This window comes from Aedes aegypti, chromosome 2, assembly GCF_002204515.2.
Source record: "Aedes aegypti strain LVP_AGWG chromosome 2, AaegL5.0 Primary Assembly, whole genome shotgun sequence".
NCBI lineage: Eukaryota > Metazoa > Arthropoda > Insecta > Diptera > Culicidae > Aedes > Aedes aegypti.
The window spans coordinates 12634622-12662522 of record NC_035108.1 but is presented as its reverse complement, the minus strand read 5'-3'; the positions used below and the strand labels follow the sequence as shown (position 1 = coordinate 12662522).

Sequence of the window (27901 nt, the reverse complement as noted above, 5' to 3'; positions counted from 1 at the left end):
TAAAGCCTTGTCCCAATATTAGTGCCAAACGCTTAAGTTTAGGCTAAAAACACATGTTTACTCAATTTTATAATGTTTTTCGTTTGTCTAAGCCCAAAGAACATTTTTTTATGTTTTCAATAGATTTTGTCACAGCCCTTGGCTTAAACTCAAATTTCGGGTGTATTTTGTTTTCCGTGTCCCCTCCGAAATGTCAGATAGGAACAACCCCAGTGTTAAAACTAAAAGCCCTGTGGTGTTTTTGTCGACTAAGCGAACGTCAAACATGATCAAAAGTGTCAAGGTTCATTTATGGACCCAATTTTTAATTTAAAGTTTAAATATGATATAGCCGTTATTTGAGCGGGAAAAATTGCTAAAGTAACTGCAGTAACATACTCTTTCGTGTTATTAAATAAAAACAAGATTTCATTAAACACTTTAGGATCCTATTTCTAATCAGTTCTTCCGAAAATTTTGTTTTGGGTTTCAAAAAAAACTACTTTGAAAAAATGTCACAAAAATACCTCAGGGCTTCCATCAGAAATTCCTTCCTATATTATTTCAGAAATTTTTCAAGAAATCCTCCAGAATTTTTGAAAAAGTCTTCCAGAATTACATTCAGTGATTCAAATCCTCCAAGATTCCCGTTTAAAACATGTTTGCATATTCATCCAGAATCTTCTCCAGATGTCTTCAAGGGTGTCTCAGGATTTTCTACAAGATATTCCTGCAGAATTTCCTTAAGATTTGAATAAGAAATTTTTCTAAGGATACCTCCAGGAATTAATCCAAAGATTGCTCTTAAGATTTCTTAGGGAATTCTTCCTATAATTCCAAGAGATTTCTCAAGAAAGTTTTAATTTTTTTTCAAGCTTTCTTCCAGAAGTTTCCCATGCGTTTCTCCAAGAAAATGTGAATGAAATTTTCCAGAAAGCTGGGAAATTGTTGAAAAAAAAAATCGTGACGTATTCCTAAAACATTAACATTTCAGCATAACTTCTGTTAAAAAAAACATACACTATGTTTTTAAGTCACTCTTGATTAATAAGGATTTCTAGAAGGACTCACTCTTGAGGAACTTTTAGATTTTCAAGATTATTGCTAATAATTAAAAAAAAAAAAACAAATATATCAATCTCTGAATAATATCTTGCAGGATTATGTGAAACTTTAAATGATTTTTTCAATATTCCAAGGGAATTTTTTGAGAAATTCATTGAAATTATTTTCGAAGAACACCAGTAAGCCTTGAATGAGATACTAGAAAAAAAAATCTAGAGAAACTCAATAATGATACACAGGTCGAATTTAAGGAATTATTTGAAATGTTCTTAATAGATTCACTCGAATCACCCTATAATTTTTTGAGCAATTTTTTGGAATAACCGTAGATCACATGGCGTAGAAATTCTTGTCGGGGTTCGATCTCTTAGAGTAACAGTCGGAGAATTCGGTTGAAAAATAAGTGAAAACTTATCTGGAGGAAGTCCTAGGATAGTCTTTGTAATTTTTTTTTTTCAAAGTACATAATCTCTGAGAACATAACTGGAGGTAGTAACGTTGAAGTGCTCAAGGATTTCCTAAAACAAACTCTAGAGAAATTCATGCGAGAATCTTTTGAAAAATTGCTGAAAGAATCGGTAGATGAATTTCTTGAAGAACTTCTGGAGAGAATCCTCTATTAGTTCCTGATATTGTTCCAGATGAAACTTCTGGAGAAACCACAAGGATAATTCCTGAAGCTGTTCTCGAGAAATGTGAGAAGACATTTTGAAACATAATTATCTGCAAGCAAGATAAAGAAGAAAGATAATTCAGAGACCTTTTATCAAAAATATAGACTTTTTAAAGAACTGCAAAAAAGGAGCTCTAAAAAAACCTGCAACCAGCCCTAGGTTTGCTAATCCTTCACTGTTTAAGAAATATTAAAAATATCAATCATGTTCTGGTAAGTCGATAAAAATTCATACTCGAAAGGATTCTCATTGAACAGGACAAATAGCAAAATTTTGACTTTTTCGACTACCTAAAATTTTTGTATGGCTTGTCATGGTATGCCTGACCCCTCTCCCCTTGGAGAGTGACATAGTTTGTGTACAACCCCTAATGGTTGCTCTGGGTTTTGACGTGAACATATTCTACCTTAGCCTTCCTTAGCCGTGTGGTTAGAGTCCGCGGCTACTAAGCAAAGTCATGCTGAAGGTGTCTGGGTTCGATTCCCGGTCGGTCCAGGATCTTTTCGTAATGCCAAGAATAAGAAGAAAATATTCTATAATGAATTACTGCCTCAAAATAATTTTCCTGATTGTGATCGAAATTACCTGAGAATTCCAGGTTGAAAAATTCCCTGATACTCCCAGGTAGACATCCTGGGGGACCATTTAGTGATGGAAGTAATTGTGTAAGAGGCTAAGGACCACACTGTGGGGTTTATTTTTTTCTTCAGATACATGAAGTACTGATTATATGCCAGCCTTAAGGATAAAGTAAAAGTAGTTTCCACAGTTTTAGACACTCATTAGTTTTCTGAGAAATGGTGCTCTCTGGGAAGTGGAATTCGGGGGAATGTTATAGAATCGTCACTTACTTACCCAATACACCGAACCAGCTGGCGTATCGTGAAGTCCCTTCGGTGGTTTGGTGTTCCCCTTTCGCCATGCCCTGTCATCCTGAGCGCTAACCACCCGGATAAAAAATACAATACAAAAACAATATAACGTATTGCAACAGTACCATTCAATATATTGGAAATACAATACATTATATTGTAAAATGACAATACAATTAGGGTAAAGGAATAGGTCGACCGGCAAACGGAAAAGCAGTTAAACGCCGAATGAACGAGAATTAAGAAAACTGGTTTATTGTGCTAAATGCGAATGGTCGCTACATGTGGTTGTTAAGTACTACTGAAAATATTTTACATGACGATCGTTTCAAAAACTCACGGACTACTCCGTTAACACCCTCTCTCGATCGACATATCCTACTATGCGTTTTGAGTTCTTGAATTGTTTCGCGAAAGCCACAAGCGTTATTCCACGAGAAAGTTTGCTTCGATTTCGTTCATGCTGCTCCTTATGTTTACATAAAAATTTTCTTCCAGCTCTCTTCGAGATATTAACTGCTAACATCACCTCAGGTCTCACAACTTCACTGTTGTCATCAGTGTTCAACTGCGATCCACAATCATCGTCATCACTGTTGCATTTCGTTGCAGCACCGTGTTCGATTTCTCTTCTCTTTGTAGCCTTCAAATTACGCCGGCCGAACGGAAAGGACTTCTCTGTTAACGTACCGCCTACTGCACCATCATCGGAATCTTCATTGTCGGCTTTAATTCCATTGTCAGCATAATCATCTTCATCTTCCCTCTCTTGCTGATAAGGAACCGGTATCATTAAAGGTTCACACTTCTTTTCATCATTTCTGATTGATTTTAATTTCTTTGGTTTCGCCTCGATGTTAACGTTCAGTTCCAGTTCATACAGATTGTTTTTGAGATAGGCCACAGCAATTACACTGCCCTTAATAATCAAAACTGCTTTTTCTCTACCATCGTTGGTGAACAAAACATCTATTCCTGCCTTCGATAATCTTTTCACCGATAACAAGTTACCTCTTAGCTCGGGTAGATACACCACGCTCTTCATTTCAAATTGAGTACCTTGCTTCGTCACTCCTGTTATTTGACCTTCTATTTTTCCTTCTAGCGACACTCCGTCCTTGGCTACATCAAGGGGTTGGTCACTCTACGCAGTGTGCCTTGCGCACCTTTGGCACATCTCGGCACACTGACTGGCACAGCTTTATAAAGTGGGTTGCTATAAAAATCACATTGAACTGAAAATCTCATCTTAGCAATCATTGAGTTTTCTGAGTTGTTTTCTAACTATCAAACACGAAAAATGTAGACATTAGGGCTTCGGCTTGAGAAAGACCTCATTACATTTTTTTCCTGAACTTTTGATTAATTAACTTTTTTCTTATTTCAGAACGAAGCTTCAACATGCTTGTCTACTTAGTGTTGGATCATCTTCATATGTTGACAGCACGATCGAGATGGCGTGATTCATTCTGACCGAACTGGTTCCGCTTCCGTTGTCGTTCTGAAGCCATTGCATTCGGGCCTTGAGAGTGGAACTTAATCAACAGAACTCATAGAACTGTGAATGAAACTATATAGGTCATGTCCTGATATTGAATAAAAACTTAAAAGATAAATACAAGAAAGCGTCAGTAGCCTTGTCATTAGTTCATGGCAAATTCCAAAGGCGCAAGGACGGGTGAAAAAATGTAGGAAAATCTAGGGGAAAATAGTCAATGCCTTTCCTCACTCCAACAGTTAAACATATAATTCTCCCCGAATAAATACCGTAAGGTGGTTCCGGGGAAAAAAGGGTGTGAGACCTAGGGTAACGTATGTGCATTCTGTACACATTTGAGCAATTCAGCAAGAAATGCACACATATAATACACCCTTTTCCCTTTAAACACGTCATAGTACGTAACTTTTGACACTCCATATTGCAGTTCCCGTGTCGTGGAATTTTATTGAGCCATTTCCTAAATCTTCCCATTGAAGTCTTACATATACATGACCTGTCTTTCTCATAAGTTTCCCCTGCAATAATGTGTCCAGGAATATATATCACCGTACCCTAAGAACCACTTTAGGACGAACAATTGATATAAAATCAGAGCATTTCAAATTTTTAGAACGAGAAACAAACATGGAAAAAAATTGCATATCTCAATGCTTGCTGAGAACGAATTTCCGTAATTTCAGTTCATTGAATTTTTTATGGCATGCTATTATTATAGCACTTGTGGCGCGCTTGGCACACTTTGGCGCTCTGAAGGCACAGCTGTGCCGATTGAAGTGCGTAGAGTGACCTTCCCCTTGGGCTACATCTACTATAAACGGATCTTCCAATTTCCGAGCATATTGCAAAAATCGCCTGTCATTAATTAAATGATCACTGCATCCCGAATCGACATAGAAAACAATTTTCCGCCTCGTATTACCGTTACTTCTGTTTGCCTTAAAGGTTACTGCTTTTCTACTACTAGCCAGCTCTTGTTCACTATCAGAATCGCTCACATCGCAATCTTTTTTCATGTGTCCAGATTGTCCACTTCGGTGACACCGGAAAATTTCCTCGATTTTTTCCATCCTCCAAGAAACGCTGCACTGTCATCGTAGTAGTCATCAGATCGATCAGCACGCTTCGATTCTTCACCTAGCAACCGTTGTTTGACTGTTTCCAAGTTGAGTTCATTTTCACCAATGTTTTCCAGAGCAGTCACGAGGGGATCATAGCTGTCCGGAAGTGTAAGGAACAGCTGCGAAATCAGGTCACTCTCCTCCAGCTTTGCTCCCGCCGTCTTCAACTGACGCACTAGGTCATCGAAAACGGTGAAATGACATCTCATCGACGTTCCATCTTTCATACGAAGCCTTGCTAGTTGCTTACGCAAGAGAGTCTGGCTTGCCACAGATTTCATCGCAAACGTAGATTCCAAGGCGTTCCACATACCCTTAGCGGTTTCCTTGTCCCGAACGACTCCTAGACATTCGTCTCCTACGAATCCGACCAGCATGGATTTTGCTCTACGGTCCATCTTCAGGAAACTTGCTCTTCCAGCAACGCCTTCGGCAGGAACATCCGCTTCGAGTACTTCCGCAACCTCAGCAGCTTCCAAAAACAGCTTCACTCTGAACTTCCAATTTTCAAAATTAGTTCCATCCAGCTGGGGTATTCCAGCGCCTTCCTTTACTGTGGAGCCCATAACCTAAAGGAATAGGTCGACCGGCAAACGGAAAAGCAGTTAAACGCCGAATGAACGAGAATTAAGAAAACTGGTTTATTGTGCTAAATGCGACTGGTCGCTACATGTGGTTGTTAAGTACTACTGAAAATATTTTACATGACGATCGTTTCAAAAACTCACGGACTACTCCGTTAACATAGGGCCCATTCACAAATTTCATAACGCTGAAGGGGGTGGGTGGGTGTCCTCATGATGTTACAACTCATACAAAACTTGTAGAGTATTCATACAAAAAGTGTTACGAGGGGGTTGGTGGGTGTCGATAATGGCCATTTTCAGCGTTATGAAATATATGAATGAACCCTTATTATCGCATCAGTCATTGATACAAAATAGCATTTGAATCTGTGTAATATGACAACGTTCGTCGGAATGGTTTGGTTGCAGCGGTTTCTGTGTAATATTTCTATATTTTAGATGTGAAAATTACACAAGTACGATGTAATGGAACATGGTGATCTTGTATTCGTGTAATTTCAGGGTGATGTAATATAACATCAAGAAGATGCTAATATGCATCTGATTTTCGCTGTTACATAGGATTTTTACTGTATCGGCTAAATAACGTCGATGCAAATTACATTATTTTTTGCTGTGCACTATTATTTCTCATAAACATTTTATGACAAAATGATAAGGGAAGATTCAAATATGACGTCCATCGTTTTTCAGGATTTCTAGACCCCCTGCCCCCTCTGTCACGCTTTTTCCAATACCTAATACATGTACTGTCACACTTTCGCAGACCCCTATTGACCAAGAAAAAAAAAACGACTTAAGTAGTGTTTTATTTTGATTCGTGGTTAAGTCATACAGCGGAGCGGCGAAAGTAGTGGTTAGATTGCGAAAGTTGAAGAGCTTACTTTCGTCGTTTTGTAAAACCGGAAATTGAACGTTCTAAAAGTGGAAAATCGAGTTGGTTCAGAGCAGAACGTGTAGAACTTCGTCTGCGAAACACGTAGAATCGATAAAGTAAAGTTTGTGAACTTTTTAGATTTGAGTCTGTTTGTATAAGTTTTCGAGAATTATTATATAATATAAATATATTTTTCCTCCGTGTGCGATACCGAGTTATATCGCAAAATATCGCGCAGCCCTAGCGCCAAATTAGCCCCTCTCGAGCAGAATTTGACACTGTGTGAACTGTCAAATATATCGATGAAAAAAATAGCCGACTTCGCAAAAAAAAAGTTCGGTCAAAGAGAGGAACGGCAGGCAGGAATCACATCACCAGGCACTTCTATCGGGAAGAAGCACCCCGAAAGTCAACAGCAGTTATTAGATTAGTATCGTTTTTCGATAGCTAAATTTCCAGTGGCAAACGGCTAACAGTTTTGCGGTGAAAGTTTTTCGTGGATTGAGGTGGAAATCGATTCAATTCGAATCGAAACTGCCAAGTGGCTTTCGTTTTTCAAAGCTGCAGCGAAAATCTCGAATCGAGTCAACAACAACCAAAACCCAAAAAGTTTGCATCCGGGATAGTCGAGAAGACGTTGAAGAAGGAAGGCATCTGCAGACAATATTTTTGGTAAGCATTTTTGTGTGGGGTGGAATGTAACTGCGGAAATGTCGAACCCTTCTTCCCCATCCAGAAAGCAAGAAGAAAGTATGCGGGACTATATTTACTATGTGTGCGAATCTCGTGACATTGATGGAAAATGGGAAAAACAAAGCGAATCTCTTGAACCTAAGCGAACAAAGCCCCTTCAAATTCAATAGTGATTCAAGTGCGTTGGCTTCTGTTTACTTCCCCATTGATGCACAATCGCCGTCTCCGTGGGTGGTAATTAGTTATGCCGATATTCCCCCCTCTTACGCCGGATGTGTGATTGACTCATCCCATCTTGGAAATTTGCTTGACTGATACGGATTCCTTTCATTGCAGTGAACCCAGAGTGAGAGGAAATTCGTCAAAATTAACGCGGAATCGAGAGTACGTAAGATGTCCCTCCAGACGGACTCACCGGACGCGAAAAAGCCCTGCAAGGGTATCCTGAAGTCGTCCAGCAGCTTCGACAAGCATGCGACCACAGCGGCAGCTTCATCGGTGTAAGTTGCCCTTGGAATTGACTTGTTTACATCCTCAATTACGACTTCGGGGGTTTGTTTCAGCAGTCACCGGAAAAGTGCTAAATTTGATGAGCTGAACGTGTTGCAAACCTATCACCCACCGGACAAGGATTATGGTCACATGAAGGTGGACGAACCAAAGACACCGTACAACTACGCGGAGCCGGAAGACCTGGATCAGCTGGATGCGGAGCTGCTGGCAGAGAAGTGAGTTTCGTAAATTGTTTACATACCTCTGTGTTGCAGGGCTGGTAGCGAGTCTCTATTTAGTGAGTCTAAAAAGTTTCTTTTTGCAATTTCTCATCACGCCAATATTTTGTGCACTGAGTTATACAATGTCGTAAGAGTTGCTACACAACTTTTCGCCATTAAAGACAACAAACTTCTCCATTATTTTTTTCTTGAATTTGTTTATTTTTGGATTTGACGAATTTTGAATTTCCACGAGATCACCTTCGCTACTGACTGGAATCCTAGATTCAAAATCCTTGCTTCTAATCGCTTCGTATATTTGTATACGTTCAAAGCAATTCATTGTGTAAACAATATTCTAAATTGCTTATATTAATTTCATTTTGAATTTTACATACTTAATATGTAGATTTTTTAATAATCCATGTTTTCGTTACGTTTGGATCAATGTTTATTAAAGTAAAGTCACTATTCAATAACTACTTTGATATTTTTAGTCACTAATGTCACTATTATTTTGCTGCCTGATCGCTATCAGCCCTGTGTATGTAAGTATAATTTTAGCTCGGATGTAAATATCTGTCCGTTGATTGTGCCGGCGATTATTACGTGCTGACGGCTAGTGGCTGACGTAAACTTTTATGGAAATCAGTTCGCTTGCATGCGACGGGACGGGATTTGTCATAATAATTCTCGCTTGATTGGGCACACTCACATGGAGACGGGACTGGATCGTTATTTTCATGCCGTGTAAGCATGCTTGTTAAAGGTCAGCCGCGTTTTTGGTTGACCTTTGTCGTTGTTCTATTTGGTAGAGAAGGGAATGGGGAGCTTCCGAAATTCAGTTTATTTCGGTCGCTGTTTATGATTTTATTTTACTTTGACAGAATTGTTCGATTTATTTTCTTCCAGGGATTAAGATTGAGCTATGATTTGTTGCTAGCCATGTGCTTCATTAGCTAGCACCAGCATACTTATGATTGGATGCTTTTAATACGATTGTAGGGTAAGAAGGGGCAAGATGAGGGGAGCGGGCCATTTAGCATAAAGCCATTTGGCATAAAGGCAGAGGCGACTCGTAACCTCACTTTTTACCTGTTCTACACGAATCTAAAAATGTATAATTCGGCAAATTTAGTTTATAAAACACAAAGTAAATGGTTGTAATCTTCCTTTCTAACAAAGCTCTATATGTTAGATGCTGATTTGTTGCTGAAAATCCAGAATTTGTAATCGTGGAACAGGTAGATTTGAGGTTAGGGAATCGTCACTGCATAAAGGACATTTGGCACAACGGCCAATTGGCATAATGGACATTTGGCATAATTTTTAACTAAGTGAAAGATGAGGGTCATTTAGCATAACGGACGTTTGGCATAATTTCAATATATTTTCTGTACATACATGAAGATTTTAGCATTTTATTACCGTTTTATTTTAGTAACAGCTGAATCTGTTTTATAATAATTTATTTATACTCTTCTCCGGCAAGCCGCCGAAGAACAATAAATGCGGTATAAATCCATCAGAAGATTCCGGTTAAATCATGCCACCGAATTCAATCGGACTGTAAACTTTGTAGATGTATTTTATACGACTAATGTTGGCTTCCAACCAGATGATCTCGCTTACGAACATAAGAAATACCGGTAAAGGAAAATATGATGAACTTCTTGCAGAAGCTTCCAATTTAATCGAAAAAAACTGCAAAACGATGTAGTTTTTCTTTATATATAAATACACGTTTTAGCTTTGATTTGATGTGCTCAGGAAGCCATGACTTTTGGGAGTTGAGCATGTATGAATATTCAATAAATATGGATTTATCTCTTATCGTCTATTAGTAAAATCGATTTTAAACAAGATAGAAAACTATCTAATTTTGCTCAGAGGTATTCGAAAGACTGCAAAATCATTAGGTGGGAAGATTTAATTTGTTCAGGTGCTCAAAATTTAGATACAAGGCATACAAAATATTAAATTTTAAGATGAACAACTCAAATAACATGAAAACCATAAGATATATAACTATGGTATGTTTAGCAAAGTTGTAACAAATGATAAATATAAAAACTTTATAAAACATAGTTGGCCAATAAAACTAAAGAATAAAACACTTAAGAGCAAAACACATTTTTTTTAATTATGAACACTCAACTATCTCGACTCTTAAGCAAAACCGAGAAAAAGTTTGTTCAGCAAAATTGTTTCTATGATCATTTGCAGAGTTTCTCGTTTAACATTTGCTGATTTGTACAGGCCGACTGCGATACAATTCGGATCATTCTATATAACATCAACATCATGCTGTCTACTCCATCACTAATGCATTGATAGCGATAGACTATGGATATCACTGAAGAGTTCACTTTAATTATAAATTAAGCAAATAAAATGTCAACTTATCAATACGATATTATTGATAATGCTCCAGATGAATTGAAACTATGTGTTGGTCACTGTAAAACATGATTAGCTTGGAGAATTGCCATTTTAGTAAATTAGCCATACGCTGATATGACCGATGTTGAGCAACTAAGATCATTTGCTACAACTTTGCTGAACATACCAACTCACGATTCGTTAAAATAAAAAAGTTGGCGTATATAGCCATTTTACGAGACGTTTGAATGACGTTTTCTGGCTCATTTTCTGTACTCATTGTTATTGCTCGAAAAACTAGCATGACATGTGAATGGCGCTAGTCATATTTTTGTTGGTGATGACGTTTCCGTCTCTTTCAGGGTATGTTTACATGGTTGTTTTTACCAGGAAATGAAAGAAGTTAATCCCTGCTTGCTGATTTTAATTTCAAATAAACATTTTAATGGTAAACAAACTAAAACCATATGATTCGAAACGTCTCATAAAATAGCTTATACGTCACTCTTGGGCAATCAAGGTAAAAAAAAAGTGGTTGCGTACACTTTGTAGTACTGAAAGTTCTGAACATATACTCAGAAGCAACTATGGCTCTAATATCAATAAATCGAGACGAAAACCTCATGTCCGCTTAAATTAGCTTCCTGGACCAGTGTGCACTGATTGATCAAGTTTGTTTGAACACTAGATGTTATTCAAAAGATAATTGTAGCAGCAATGTTGTTTTTTTCCTCTGTTTTCGAAAGTCAAGACCTTGTTTTCAATTTTCAATTTCAAATTAAGAAATATTGCGTCATCAATTGACACCCTAGCTCATCATCGGTTATCCTGTTTAGTCATGATATTTATCTAGAGATATAAGGTACCGTGGGGTAAGTGGATACAGAAAAATCAACAGTCAACTTCATTGTTATGTACAGCTAACGTGAATAATGTAATTCAAACTTTTTTCGGTGGATAACAAATGAGGGACTAATGTGCTTCAAATCGTTTCTTGTTTCGATTTTTCTGATTGTTATGTATTGAGTATGAGCGACTTGAAAATTTGCACCAAATGATCCACTTGCCCCACCATGGTGGGGTAAGTGGATCACCAAACAAAAAAATCTATTCTCAAAACTAGTATGGTATAATTATGTATAGTATGAATGATATTACTTTCGTTCTTGTTAATAGTGCTAGTAATATTACATTTTGATAGTTTAAAAATTAAAAAATATCTTTATTTTATCAAAATAATATTTAAAATACTAATCAAATAATATTTAAACACTAATTCGAAAAAAAAACATTGTGGCTAGTATAATTTGGAGGAAATTCATCCATTCATACACATAAGCTATACAGAAGTATTGCAGGGGTATTCCAAAAGATGTTTTCGAAAAACACTTATTGTTTAAAAACATAAGTTACATTTATTTTTGAATAAAAAACTGAAATCTTTTTATTCTATTGATGAATATAATTGTATCATATGTCTAGAACAATTTATATGGTCAAATAAGGTGCGACATTGGGCATTCAATTGAAAGAAACAAATATTTTGGTCTTTTGCAACTCAGCTTAGATAAATCACGTAAAGTTTTGGTTTAAATATTGCAATATACATTATTTTATATGTTTTATACCAGAAAGATTAAAAATAAACTGTTAGGTGGATTAATTCAATTTTTTTTATAGTCAATTTGACAAATTTAAGCTAGGAATGAGAAAAATTAAAGGAAAACAACATTTGCGGATATTTAAACTTATTCAAATTCTCGTAAACAGTGTGTCAACAAATGATAATAATACTTGATCCACTTACCCCACCCCATTCAAAACTAGGGGTAAGTGTACCATGTCCAATATATTTATATTTATTTATAAAAATCTCATATTTTTCATTGTGATTCATTCAATTAGAACTGAAATGCTCACCATGTGTTGAAAAAACTAATAGTATTCGATTTTAGACAGAGATATAATGGATTTTTGATTGATAGAAAACAATTTCAAAATAAATCAATTTTTGCGGCTCACAAGTTTGTTTGTGTTAGTGTACGTGTAGTACCAGTTTTGCAATAGTATTAGTGTGGACGTAAGAATATAACCTAAAAAGAAGCAATGGTGCAAAAACATTCAACATATTCAAGTATTTAAGCTTAATATGGACAAATGATCCACTTACCCCACTGATACACTTCCCCCACTGTACCTTACCCTTCTTTTAAACATAAGGTTTTCTTTCGAGGGTTATTGCTATAGCGATGTGACGCGCTATTTTTTATATAGGAATTTGCCCTTCTTTTTAACATGACCTATTCGTTTGCGTAATATTACAACAGTGCTATGTGAAAAAAGGAGTATCTGAATTATTATACCAAATAACCCTTACTTTTCAGATGGTTTGATACAGAGGCGCGTCCACGTTCAAAATCATGGGTAGGACATACATTAGAAAATATTTTGTGCACTGTGAAACAGAAAAAAATTAACTCTGAACTGGAAGTTGAAAATTACTATATTAAGTTTTGAGGGGCTCAAACGCAAAGGGTATAAGTGACATTATGGTCGGTTTTGGGTTGAGTTGAGAAAATTCTAGATGAGTTTTTCGCTAAACAGAAGAAACAATATAATTCTTAGAAGACTGGCTTGCTTTTGAAAGCTTTTCGTTTTTGCAGGGCTGGTAGTGACTGAGAGCGTTAAAAATAGGAAGTTGACGGAAAATAAGAGATCATAAAAGAACCAAAAAGAGGCCGAGAAGGGACCAAACAGTAACCAAAAAAAAAAAAAAAAAAAACAAAACAAAAACTAATAAAAGCCAGTAGATAAGAGTTTGATTCTTCATAGCATCAGAGCAGGCATTTGTTTAAGATCTGATACTTTTTTTTAGAAATCCTCGTGACATTACGACTAGAGATGTACCGAATATTCGGCCGGCCGAATATTCGGGCCGAATATCCCGATTATTTTGATTTTGCCGAATATTCGGTCTGCCGAATAATGAAATCTGTTATTCGGCCGAATAGGCCGAATAGTGACCGAATAATAACAAAACTACCTAACTAAGAAAGTTGAAAAAAAAAATTAAATAATTCATTGAAGTGATGATACATTAAAATTTCCGTTTCATGGATTTCATGAATGGTGTTTATTGCCAAATACTAAAAAATGTGAGAATTTTTCCGTTCTAGGCGATTACGGTGCTACTCAATACACAAGGCATTATCTGCAAAAGAGCCTTTTAATAATTTCTCCGGGGCTATAAAGTACCACTAGCTTGATGCGTTCGGACTTTATGCTTTTAGTTATTAGCACTTTCCATTCAATATTGTTTGCGACACCTACTCACGTTCTTCCTTTATTATGCTAGTCAGTGGTCTACGGTCTATTAGTTCCAATTTCTATGAAGCACTTTTAGAAGTCAAATGAGAAATCATATAACGTATATACTGCCCATACTCGCAATACAGTCCCATTAGGAAAATCATCATGTCGAGAAAAACGCATCTGAACCTTACTGCAAAATTTTTCGTAACGCCGCAGGTGGCAACATAAAATTCTGGTGTCATTACTCAACACATTATCATTACAGTATAAGAAAATGCTCAGCAAATAAAATATTGTTAATGCAGTTGATTTTACTGTACAAATCCAAGATAATAGCAGGTGGGACTCGTTATCCGAGTACTTTTCACACCAAATGCAAATATACCCGCATACCAGTCCCATTACTTGGGACTCGCTTACTTTGTTATCGCGCACCTTGACACATTTGTTGACAAGTCTTCCAAAACACTTTTCCTTTTGCTAAAATTTGCTAAAATTAGTGTTATCATATTTTAATTACAATAGTTCCTTTAAAATACTAAACTATACGGTGGTGATAGTGACAGTGTTCAAGACATTCCTGGGCTAGATGGTAGTGTTGCGGCCAGCCAATACGAATGGATTCATCAGCAGTACGTTTATGTTGGGTTGGAAACATAGTTAATACTAATAGCTATCAAGGTATAAAATCGGTCAAGCTTTGGTAAGCCTGAGTTCGGCAAAGTTGTTACAAATTTCTAAGATATGCCTTCTTATTTCTCATCTTTAGTTATCGCTAAAACACAGTTTGACCCTTCGACGATACAAGTGGGAAAAGCTTTCCAATCCACGTCGTTGGAAGATGAAGCTACCGGAGGCGAAGATATCGTTACTATTGAGAGATGTGACAGGTATAGCTTTGACTTGGAGGAATGCTGTTCATCTTATTTATTGTTGTTTAGACTTTTGCAAGAATTAAAAAATTAATATGTTTCAACCATTAATATCACCAGTCATGTCAAGCAAAAACTACATTTTTATGGAATAAAGGTGACTTAAAACACTCAAATCAGTAGTATTTCTTTTTCTTTTGAAATGATAACTACGATGCAAAATTACAGGAACCATAACAGGAAAGGGTTGGCTTGAATTTCATCGTAATCTACTAGTGGGACTGTTATGCGGGTACTTCCAATATGGGACGCACATAGTTTGGTATTTTTTTCGCATTTTGTCCATACAAAAATACAATTTTAGGAATGCTACCATAGAGTACACTAATAATAAGTACGATTTACGAAGAAAACTAAAAAGTGATGAAAATTCAAATGGGACTGTTATGCGAGTATGGGCAGTATAGGATTAATCAAAAAAAAAATGAAATATATAAAAAGTTCCAGCAATAGAATCCAGCTCCCTAACTGTAAAATTCAAAAATTCTCAGAACTTTTGTTTTTTTTATGATTTCTACAACTGGTTTCAAAGGCTCAAGTAAACGATCATTCTTTCCCTTCCATAATCCGTTCAATTTTTCACCGTATGTTCGGACTGAATTTCCTAGTAGCGGTACCACAGGTTGTAGTGTCAGGGCAACTTTAACTGTAATATATTTCAGTGTTAGGATTATACTTCGAATTATCATTATTAACTTTAACTTACAAATCTTCAGTTTTCTTATCTTCTTCCGATTCCTTTCTTAGCGTGTGGTTTCTTAGGTTAAGTATTAACTGTAGGCTATAAGAACAAATTGCATGACTAATTTAAGACATTTTAACTATCGTTTTCGAATTTTATGTGTACTTACTTTATGTTTTGGCTCTACTATATATATTTTAAACTTTTAGACAATATTTTTCAATAATATCAATGACTTCAGCGCACGTGTAAATTATCTGTAATTTTTAATAAATAGTAGCAAATTGTTTATGTTTTAATTCATATGTCTTACTGTTCACTCGGAAATATTTCAGCAAAACCGACAATATTTTCACGGGTTTATAAAAGAAATATTCATAAATTCAATGAAGAGATAATTCACCAAATCGATCGGACGAGTAGTTTGTTTTAGTAGCGAATTCAATAGTGCTGTTTCATGTCATTTTCCGAACTGTCAGGTTAAACTGTCAGTGTCAAACATACGCATGGAAGAAAATATGCAACAGGGCAGTCTGCTCAAAGAGGCTAGGGTTGCTCGCCGTCACACCGTAGAAGTTTTCCCTACTTAAACAAACTCGCTTTTTTTGTTTTATTCCAGAACTACATTTTTAAGATTTCGAGGAATTAGACGAACATACAAAAGTGTCTTGTCCATATTACACGTCCAATTGGAACTCCCAATAACGCATTCGAAAGGCAATGAGTCAATTTCAATTTGCAGGTATTTTGAAACATTTTTTGAATTTTGTTTACTCATGACTCAAGTCATGGCTGTTCTCGAAAAAAATGGCTAATATTCTCAGCATTAAATCGACCAAAATTTTAATCCAGTACGGCATTAGAACCGCAATCTCACAATCTTTCAAGAGCACCTTAAAAATTTTGGCGGAAAAATCTTAAAACTATTCAAAATTATTGAAACAGTAATTCAAGTCATCATGCAAAAGTTTGGGCTCACCCCTCAGTATGGTGTATTGTGCAAGTTTGGGTTCACTTGAACATACTTAAAACAAAAAAAAAATGCTAAAAAATATAGCCATGTTATTTAGTCTATTTTTTGAATATATAACAACTTTAAGTAAAAAAATAGTAAACAAAATTTAAAAAATGTTGTTGTCCAAATACCTTCGAAGTAAGATTGACACATGTCTTTAATCCTAGAGCTATGGACAGAACACTTTTATGTGGTTTCAAGCGGGCGAACCCAAACTTTTGCACGGGAGTGTAGTTTTCGAGAAATTTTGGTTTTATTTGGCCGAATATTAAGATTTTATATGGCCGAATATTGAGTCACTATTCGGCCGAATGTTCGGCCGAATATTCGTTTGGCCGAATAATAAAATCACAAGTATTCGGTATTCGGCCGAAGGCCGAATAGTGCTATTCGGTACATCTCTAATTACGACAAGTATTACTGTAGCAATTCATCAAAATTTGTTTCAGATATTTTCCCAAATATTCAGATATTACTTCGGAAACTAATAAAGTATTTCATCTAGTGATTATTTTCCAAGGAATATCTCCACGAATTATTGTAGAAAATTTATCCAAGAATTTTATTTAGGATAACTCAATAATACAACATGGATTTTTTCAAGGAGAACCATAGAAATGTAAATTCTCCAAAGATTATTTCAGGAACCATCTGAATTCCCCCAAATTTTTTGAAGAAGGATCTAACTCCTCCAAGATTTTATCGATTTCCCTGGGACATCCTCCAATATTAAAGAAACACACAAGACATTTCTAGGGATTTCCGTTAAAATTGTTTTTCAGGATTTATACAAATCTTCAAATAGGCATTTCAACAATTGCTCCAGATATACCAGCTAAGATTTCTACAGAAATTCTTCCAGTAATTTTCCAGATTTTCTCAAGGAATGTATCCAGGGAAATGCATAGGATTTTTTTTCTGGAAAATAAATCCGATGAAACTTGGGTAATAGGCCGTCCCTTATTTTTCGAAAATGCGAAATGTTATAAGTTCGTCATTGTGAAGTGCTCATATTGGTAAGAAAAAAAAACAGGTAAAAATTTGAAGTCCGTACGTGGACGCTAAGTGGTCCCCCAACGACCATAAAGGTATTTGGTGTAAATGACCCCCGTGCGCCAAATCGAGCTCTCTGCTCTAGTGTACGCAACATGAGTACGAAAAGCCACCAGTAACAAATTGATAATCAGCATAGAATTTTAAGAAAAATAATATTTTACACTGTGGATATCTTCATAACACTGTACGCTGACATAAAATTCATAACTACAAAGGGATTGTTAAAATATTACGTAACGCAACATGGGGAGGGAGGAGGTCTTCCATAGTGTTACGGTCCATATAAACATTTTAATTTTTTCATATAAAAGCTGCTATGTGGGGGAGGGAGGGGGTCTAAAATTGGCAAATTTTGCGTATCGTAATATTTGAATCATCCCAAAGAAAACAAACTTCTTTGCTGATTATCAACACGCGCAGGACAATTTGGCTTTCTGGCGTGCACTAGAGCAGCGAACTCGATTTGCGCACGGGGTCATCTACGCCTAATACCTTCAGAGCCGTTAGGGGACCACTTAGCGTCCTCGTACGGACTTCAAATTTTTACCTGATTTTTTTCTTACTAAAACGAGCACTTTAAAATCACGAACTTATAACATTTCGCATTTTTGAAAATTAAGGGACAGCCTATTGGGTAAGCTTCAAAATTTCCTTTAATGGACTAGGTTTTCTGAAATAACTCCTGGGCTCTTGAGTTTTAGAAGTTTTCCTAGATAATTTGAAAAGATAATCGAAAAAAATCAATCGAATCTCGGGATAGCATTTCTCAGGAACTTCTAAAGAAATTTCTAGAATAACATTGGACATGGGATTTTTTGAGAAAATTTTTGATACATGCTTGGCAAAACATGCTGTTCGAATGAATTTCCGATTTCTGAGAGAAAACGTTGATGAATTCTTGAAAGAATCCACATAATGATTTCTTGCAGGGTTTCTTGTGTAAAAAACCCTTGATATTATATTTTCAAATACTCTGGACTAAACTTTATGAATTTTCTTGATAGAAATTCTGTAGATATCTTGAGGATGATCTCCTAGAGTAACAATTGGAGAATTCGGTTGAAGGATTAGTGAATAATATCTGGAGGAAATTCTAGGATAGTTTTGCAAAAAAAAAAAAATACCTTAGAAAGTTACCGTAATCCGGGGTATCATTGATCAGCGGGGTAACATTGATCGGAATGACTCATCTCGTAAAAAGTTGGTATCATCATTTATTGATGAAACATTTCCAAAGCATGAATGTTGCTTCTCTTTCTTATATTAATGAGCTATTAAAAATTGAGATTTTAGCAAAAAATTGCGTTAACTTTATGCGTAAATTTGTCAAGTTTGCGAAACAATGATTTCAATGGTTAAGGATGACACTACCGAAGATTCATGTCTCACATAGGTTCTGCAAGCGATATGAGCAAGGAAAATGCGGTTCTCACTAAAAATGGCATCGCCCAAAACGATTCCGCTGTCAAAACTTTTATAAGTATGTTCAATTAGGTAACATTAACGAATTACTGTTAAGAATGTAAAATTCCCTTAGGAAATTGCCTACCTTAAGGCGTATTTCGCAGTTTGAGGTGTTTTTAATTTTAAATTAACTCAAAAAGTAAATGAGATGTAAGCGTTTGGACATCATATTCGGCTTCAGGGGCCATGATTTATGTAAGTAACGACATTTTCAATATTACCGAACGTTGTTTACATGGATGATCAATGTTACCCCATATCAGCTAAATGAAAAAATCACATCAAACATTTTTGTAAAAATGCTTAAATCTTTCAAAAAACAAAATACAGTATGTAGTCACGAGCTATGGGTGGCAGTACTTGTTTTAAAAATATAAAACTCAGAACATTTGCATTTTTGAATTAAATATTTAAGAAATATCCTAAAAACTGATCAATGTTACCCCGGATTACGGTACTGGAGGTAAGAGCTTTGAAGTTCTCATGGATTTTCTGGATCAAATTCTAGAGATATTTTTCTAAGCATCCTTTGAATAATCACTGGGAGAATCAGTAGCAAAATTTCAAAAAGTATTTCTCGATAGATCTCTGTAAGAGACCCTGAAAGTACACTTAATAAAATCACTATGACAATTCGTAATGCTTTTCTTCGGGGAATCTGAGACGAAATTCCTGTTGCACCCGTTATAATCTCCGAATGTTTTTGGAGCCTGTACAATTTAACATCAGGATTCAATGCATGCAGAATAAGGAAACAGAGACTTTACAGACCATTTTGGTTAAAATCCATTGAAAAATAGAGACTTTTTCGTGCCTTGCATTAAAATAGAGACCAACTGTCTACAATGAAACCTAACGTTCGTTATCATCCATTAAAAAAAACATTCTTTCATGTTCTTTATATTTATATCCTTTTTAATACAACTTTATTAAACAAATGCCACTAAACTAGGTCAAAAGCTTGCCTTTACAACCACTGAGGTTGTTCTAATGTCTTCATCTATTTCTAGATAACAAATGGATAAACAGCAAAAATTCTATGAGTTAGTGTAGTTTCTTTTTTCTATGCACTGAAAATATCCTGGGTAATCGCAAAAGTTTTCTGGACAAACTTAATATGCTTGAAAAATCAGATGATAAATGATTTAATTTATTTTTCAAGCTTTCCACTGATCTAGTTTTTTTTTTTTTGTATAATTTTGGGTAGGACAATCGTTCGACTGTCCTACCCAGGTATTTTCGTGCGTAGTACATGTCCTACCTGTCCTACCCACTTCCCGCGCCACTGGTTTGATATTATGCCGAATGTCCGTTATGCCAAATGACCGTTGTGCCAAATAGCTGTTATGCTAAATGTCCTTTATGCCAAATGGCGTTATGCCAAATGACTTTATGCCAAATGGCTTTATGCCAAATAACCCAGACCCCAAGATGAGTCAGGAGGATAAATAGGTCAGTGCCTTTTTAAAGGGCATTTTGTACATTTTTTGGAATGCATAATTTCATCACATTACAAACATGTAGCTACTTAAAAGCTACGTATTAGTTTTTTTTTCATATTTTACTTCTAAAAAATAATAACTTAAAATCGTTATATTACACTTACGCTTCAGTAAAATGAATAAAGTCGTGTATGTTCTTAGATTAACTACTGCCAAAGATGGTTAGAAGGAAAAATATAACCGGCTCCCGTTTTTCCTAGCGACATGATAAGGCCGCTCTGGTGAGTCAAAAGCCAACTAATATGCCACGTTCTCCTAGTGACCACCAGGTGTTGAAGTGTTCGTTTAAAACATTCACGCTTGAAAAAAGGTAAACAGCTCAAACGGGGATGTCTGATATTGCCAATCATTTCTAAATGGCATAAAATGTGAGAAAAAGAAGAAAAAACAGCACATTAACATAGTTTACTATGTATAAACATTACTCAAATTTTGTGTTGGTCCAGAAAAGCCTGATGTTATGTGAGTCGAACTCACTTCTGTGTAACACTTTTTAGGTGTAGTTGTTTTGATTTCTTCCACTTTTCATTTTTTGATTGCACGATGATTTAAATTTAGCTGAATATAATGTTTCAACAGATGACAAAATAAAGAGTCGATCATCTTTTTCCTTTCAACCATCTTTGCTACTACCAAACCTAAGCATTATTAATCAATCTTCGAGCTGATTAGTGGAATATCTATAAGTAGATGAAAAGCCGAACTTAGTACTATACCTGCGGTTTTCATATCGTGCTCCGCGGAGCACTTGGTGCTCCGTGAAGCCTTAGTAGGTGCTCCGCGAAAATTTTGAAAATTTGTACCAATACCTTGAAACAGTTCAACTTTTTGCTTTAAAATTCGCTCTCAATTATACCAAACCAAATCTAGAATATTCAAGAGTTTAAATTTAAAGATCAAAATAAAAAAAAAATAACGATTAGTAACTCCTAGGTTGCGACCAATTGATCGAATTTTCATTAAGCTCATTGTTTGGTTCTCTAAATTTGTGCTCTTGAAAATATATAGATGGTTTTTATTCATCTTCACCTTATGATGTTTTTGACCTTATGTTGAAAGACGAAACACAGTTTTAACGAGTCTTATATTATTCACGGTGTCAAACCCTCGACCATTATTGAACTTTAATGAACCTTAGATATTTTTTCGAAAACGTTCGGAATTCAGGATAAAATTTTGTAATTGGAAAGCTTAAAATATTCTGTCAGTGAAAACTTTTCTTTTCATTTTGTTTGGGACAGTTTTAGCAGCAATATTGTTTTTTTTTCTTATTCCAATATGGAAAACTTTTTGGGTTGAAGAAATCTTATTTTCCTCGAGATAATATTTCGAAACATTCAGGGTGTGAATGTTTGGTACTGATACTTATCCTCATCGAAAGTAAAATCTAAGATACATGCAACTTCAATAATGATCGAAATGTTCACACAATGATACAAAATGGGGAATTTTCACGAATTTCAATAAAGTTATGAATAATTCTGAGAGTGCCGAACTTGTGGTTAACACATTCAGACACATTAATAAAGTCCTTAAAAAGAAATATTTCGCTACAAAAAAACGCTCAGTTTTTTGAACTTGTCAAATGTCTGAAAATTTACCAACCAACGAAATACTTCGGTTTTCAAGCCACAAATTATTGAATATTTGACGAAAACCCAAACATAGTTTTATAAATATGCCATCATAACCTTGAGATGAAAAAGGTATGCTCAATTTAATAAAACAAATTGCTTCAGATTAAAATTAAAATTTAAATATATTAAAATATAAAAAATCCAGATTTCAAACGAAGTGTTGATGAACAACAGGTGCTCCGTGCCCAAATTTTATTACGAAAAGTGCTCCGCGAGCCAAAAAGGCTGAAAACCCCTGTACTATACAATTTAATTCCACTAGAGTTTGTATCCTTTGACAGATACGCTTATTTCGACCTCAACTGTAAGGTCGTCTTCAGTGTTGTGTACTAGACTGGACTTTTTAATTAAATGGTATAGTACTAAAGTACTAGTACTAAAGATTTTTTTATCTACTTAAGCGAACTGAATTCAGTCAACTCTGTAAACCTTGTATGGGTACCTGGCCATTCTTCCATCGCTGGAAATGAATTCGTTGATGAGCTAGTTCGCGATGGAGCATCGCATGACTTCATTGGCCCTGAGCCAGCTATTCCAATTTCGAAGTGCTGGATGAAGCGTCAGATAAATTCCTGGGCGGCAACTCAGCACAAGCAATATTGGAATAATTTGGAGTCGTGTCGTCAAACAAAATTGTACGTTACTGAGCCATCTCCAAGGGTGGCGAAGTATTTAACAAATCTGTCAAAGCAGAATTGCAGTCTCTTGGTCAGAGCGTTGACAGGCCACTGCCGACTCATCTATCACATGGCAAATATTCAGTGTGCTGACTCGTTTGTGTGTGGTAGTTGTGACTCCGATTATGGAACTTCGTATCACCTGATATGTAACTGTCCAGTTTTTGCGCAATTGCGATTTCAATTACTTGGTAAACACTTATTAAGTGAAACTGAATTCAGAAGCCTGAATTTTCAGGACATCCTGTTATTCTTAACCCGCTGTGGTAATGGGCTATAAGTTCTCTTTACCTTTAAGAGTTTTGCAGTGCCCTTTTTAGGGCGCTGTTCGAACCCATTGTGGTATGGAGCTACATGCTCTCATTTCGATTATGCGATCTTCCCTCTTTAAGGGTCCCCACTCCTATTTTCTCCCATCTTTCCCTTCCCTTTTCTCTCCCATCGGGTAGATGATGAAATAGGCTCAAATATGGCGATGGCACAAATCTCCCAAACGGCGGGCAACGTGCCTCAAGAGGTCGATTTTGACAGTCATCATCCCAATTATATGTTAACCGAACTAACCGTGTTCGGGAAATTGCTCCTCCAGGCAGGTACCGTAATACGGGGACAAATTGATAACTTTTTTACGATTTTGCGTTATACTATCATTTGAAATTAAAATATTGTTAAATTAATTTCGATAAAATCAGTACTTTATTTATCTCTATCAGTTTATGTAATCAATTTTTTACGCAATAAAAAATGAAACACAAAAAATAATTAAATTAAATTAGAAGAAAACAGAACAAGTTTTAGAATAAACAATCTTCCTATTCAATAAATTTGGGTCTCTTTGCTTACAACTTATAAAACTGTGAAAATTTCCTTAAAACACTGACCTTAACAAAAATGAAATACTGTCAACTCTCCCTTACTCGATGTTCCAAAACTCGATAAAATGCACGGTCCGGTCAATTTAGCATACTTTGATCCCTCTGTAAGTCGATACCTATCTAACCCGATGTTCCCTAGACTTGATCCGATCTGTTTGAGTTTCCCATCCTCTCTTACATCGATATTTTTATAAAAAAATGAAGTATTCTCCAAATTTAAATAAATCTTATATGAATGTTATGATTATGCTTATAACTTGTTGCAGGGTGATACATTTTGAATTTTTTGTTGACTTTTCAAAAAGTTCAAAGTAGGTGAATGTGTTGAAATTTTACTATTTTCCACGTTAAAATAACTGTTTTGAAACAGCGAAAATATCAAAATTTGAAAATACGTGATCCCTCGCTAACTCGATTACCCCTTCAATATCGAGTAATGGAGAGTTGACTATAGTTCAAAATCATCATTACACACTACGTATGAGCGATGAATTTCACCGTAATCTCAACAGCTGAAGAGTTCGGTAAAATAAAACACCGTAATTCCGTCGAAATTTTACGGATTCCGGTGATTTTTCACCGAATACTGTAAAAATTTACCGTATTCCGTTAATTTATTTCACCGAACTGTTCAGCTGTTGAGATTTTACAGGAATCCGTAAAATAATTTAAGTGTGTAGACATTTATAAACTAGAATACATGGAAGGTCTGTGAAACCAAGATACTGAATATTGGAATCTTTGAAAGCAATTGCATCTTTGGGAGGAATTGCTATTTGGTGCCGACCTAGTCAAATTCACCCCAGTGATCAATTTGGCGCCGGATTATGGTATCAAAATTTATAACAATTAAGGGTGATCGGGGCAATATGGGCCGCCTAAGGAAAACGTCATGGAATGCATAGAAAAACAGCAAAAAATATGGTTTAAATACAAGAGACTTGTACTATAAAATGTTATCTTCCATGTTACGTCGATAATTAATGTTAACATCAAATTGCAAATTATTTCAGGAACTTTTTGGAAAACCATGTTTTTCTACGTGGTTATCAACCATATGGGGCATTATGAGCCACCTCATTCAATCGAATAATGTTTATTCGAAACAGTATAGAGAAGAGTTAGTGGTGAAGAGTACATTATTGGAAAGGAAATTGTATTAGATTTGCTTGAAATGATTGATTCTAGCGGCATATTTTTTAAAATACATAATACATAGTAAACAGGCCATGTTATACTAGTATTAAATTGCGATACCTGGTTCAACGTATTTTCTAGCAAAGTGTTCCACTTGTAATGGTGCATAAAGAAGACTATGCATTAAAAAATAATCTGGTATATTTAGGCAATGCATTTTTATGTTCAAAACATCGTTTGTTTTGCTTAAATCTAGGTGGCTCATTTTACCCCACCCCTTCATCTTGAAAATGATATATTGTTTTTAATAATTTTGTTTACGAACAAATCTAATTTCGCTCACGAACTGTTCATTATGATCAGAAGTTTCAATGGATTGGTAAAATTTACCAGAATTAAAAATATAATTGTCTTATAGGCTTAATAAAAAACTGACAAAATTATAAGCTTTTCATGACGAAGGACAAATTCGTACATTTTTGTAAATATCTTGAGTGTTCAAACGAATATTCTTACGGTTATTATTTTGGTGGCTATTTGAGGCATCCTTTAGCAGATCATAATGACACTAGACATTAAAACATTGTTTTTGAGGTCAAAACCGGGATGGCTCATATTATCCCGTATGTTCATATTGCCCCCATTGCCCCTATTTATATTAGTTTATGAAATATTCTAGGAAGGAAAAGGGTCAATTTGATTTGTTGGTTTGGGGAAAACTATGGGGATCATTTTCTTAGGTGGCTAATCTAATCTAGCATTGTGGAAATTATATCTTCTATATTTTCATGCTACCGTTATATCTTAGCTGTAATCGAACCGTTTTAGTGCAGAATGAGAACGAATTTTTAGTTTAAAAATAAGCCAATTTCACCACACCATAATGAACTTGATATATCTCTCAACAATGTGTTAATTTGATTACAGACTCCGAGTGGCTGCCAGTTCGAAAAGTGATTCCGTCTCTGGCGATGATTCTTCCGAAGATGAGGATGAAGAGCTGACTGAAGAGCAAAAGCAGCATAAATTGGAATTCGAGCGACGTCGGAAGGCTCACTATAACGAGTTCGAGGCGATTAAGCTGGCTCGGAAGCTGATCGAGGAAGAAGACGAAGACGACGGCGATAACGATGCGTCGAAATCGTTAGAGAACAGTAGGACAAGTGACGATTCGCCAGATAAGCTACAGATGGAGGTGGAAGAGCAGGACGAGGTCGATCGGAAGAATGGCGACGAAGCCGAAAGCAGTCAACCACCAGCAGCAGGTACCAATTCTATTGAAGCCGATGAAGTTTAGAGTTGAATTGTGGTCGCTTCGACCCTTATCCGGTAGGAACGATGTGAATTCGCGTGTTTCGATCCGATGCGATATAAGAGTTTTACATTCTTGCTCTGCGCTGCGCCTGATTTTGCGTTCTTTTGCGCAACGAAAGAAATTATATATATTTATATATGTATACTTTATAAATGCGTGAACTTAGTTTGATAAATTTGAGCGCTATTTTGAAAGTCAACCTAGAAAATGCATTCAAAATCATAAATTTTAGTCGTCGCATTATTTATTGTTTGATTTGCAGTTTGAGTTTCCTCACGCTAACATTTCTCTCTTTCTTTTCATTTATTCCGCTTTGGTTTCGCCACATCTCCCAATGCCTTCTCTAAAACCGTAAGTAACCCTCGACGCCGTCCTTGCTGGCCAGGACCTTGAATCGGCTCGGACGCGCGAGGGTTCACCACCGATCCGAGTCACTCGTCGATCGGTCATTTCCTACATTGTCATTATTTCCGCTGTGCTAACCATTGTTTCGACTATCTTTGTTCTGTCTCTTATTGAACTGATTTGAACCTCAGTCCCATTATCCATCAAATTTTCAGGGCAACTAACCCCATCCACCCAACAAATTTAAATATATACACACAGATATACACGTGTAATAAGAGTGAGAATTAGCGCCTAATATGCAAAACAACACTGATCTTGAGTTTTATTCACAAAAACGTCCTAGGTTTTGTAAGTTTCTTTTATGCGTATATAAGTTTCAATTTTAGAATTTAGTTTAGGTATACTGTCGAACCGACCGGATTGAAACAAACTGGATCGAACCACCTTTGCGAGAGAATAATACATTTAAACGAGAGAAGAAAACAAGAATCTTGTTCATTAACAGAATAACCTAATACGCTTGGATAACAGTCAATATATTTTTTGTACTACTAAATGTGTCCTACCATCTCCCTTGAAAATCTTTAAAAACTATTTACGTATACATTCGTCCATATTAGTGCGCTGTGTCTGATTGTGTGCGTAGATGTTCGTTTCGGCGATTGATTTCCACGTCTTCTATAATAAGATTTCAGTAATTTTTTGTTTGATTTCAACTCATTGCTCACGTCGGCAGCAATTTAAGGGAAAGCAATTAGACCATTTTTTTTTGTTTGGGATTGAGATAACATGTAGTTCCTTCTGAGGTCAGTAGATTCATAAACTGTGTAGCAGGTTCAAACTGAGCGAGAGAGAAAGAGTGATAAGAATGGGCCCGTATGCATCAATTCGGAATTGTTCGGTTAGTTTGTAGGAAGTCCTATTAGGTTTATTACTAAAACCAATAAATTTTCTTCAACTCATCTTCCCCTTTTTTGTTATTATGAATTGAACAAAAGAAACAAACTCCAAGTTAGGGCTGCACAAACAAACAAGGCAAATACAACACACCTTCACACCAGAGCTTCACCTTTATTATTGTCTTGCTCATCGTTTATTTAAATGGTTTAGCCATATTTGTGGTCTCTTGCACATATCCAAAGATGGTTCTAAGAACACAACATTGCAAACTCCCCTCTACCTTTGTCTACTCATGTTCGTAGAGAATCAATTGTAGTATTAGGGATGGCTTCTGTTGATGATGATCCACAGCTATACCACAGACAAACAGACGCAACACAGAGGAAATTTTTATTGACCACGCTTTAAACGGCAATTTCAAATGTTCATCCATCATTCAGAAGTAGATGTTTCATATGGCCAACAGTGTCTGTTTTGTTTTTCAATTCCACGCTTCGTGCCCGTAGAGAGCCACCGGAAAAATCAATGTTTTTATACAGCGCGAATTTTGTTTCCGTTTGCAAGTTGCAGGATCTAAGCTGATTACGT

At 35.9% G+C, this 27901-nt stretch overlaps 1 protein-coding gene across 4 annotated transcripts; it reads left to right on the top strand.

Annotated features, from left to right (window-relative positions):
- Positions 1 to 6991: 6991 nt before the first annotated feature.
- Positions 6992 to 27375, top strand: LOC5569147 (protein phosphatase inhibitor 2). Of its 4 annotated transcripts, none has more exons than XM_021839908.1 (4): positions 6992 to 7345; positions 7703 to 7866; positions 7930 to 8094; positions 25678 to 27375. In XM_021839908.1, exons 2-4 carry the CDS (start codon positions 7760 to 7762, stop codon positions 26045 to 26047), a joined length of 642 nt encoding a protein of 213 aa, XP_021695600.1. In that variant the 5' UTR covers positions 6992 to 7345; positions 7703 to 7759; the 3' UTR covers positions 26048 to 27375. The 4 variants fall into 4 exon arrangements, with proteins under 4 accessions (XP_021695600.1, XP_001658336.1, XP_021695602.1 ...); XM_001658286.2 differs by having other exon boundaries at positions 6994 to 7345; positions 7933 to 8094; XM_021839910.1 differs by lacking the exon at positions 6992 to 7345 and adding an exon at positions 7581 to 7600.
- The last annotated feature ends 526 nt before the right edge of the window (positions 27376 to 27901 follow it).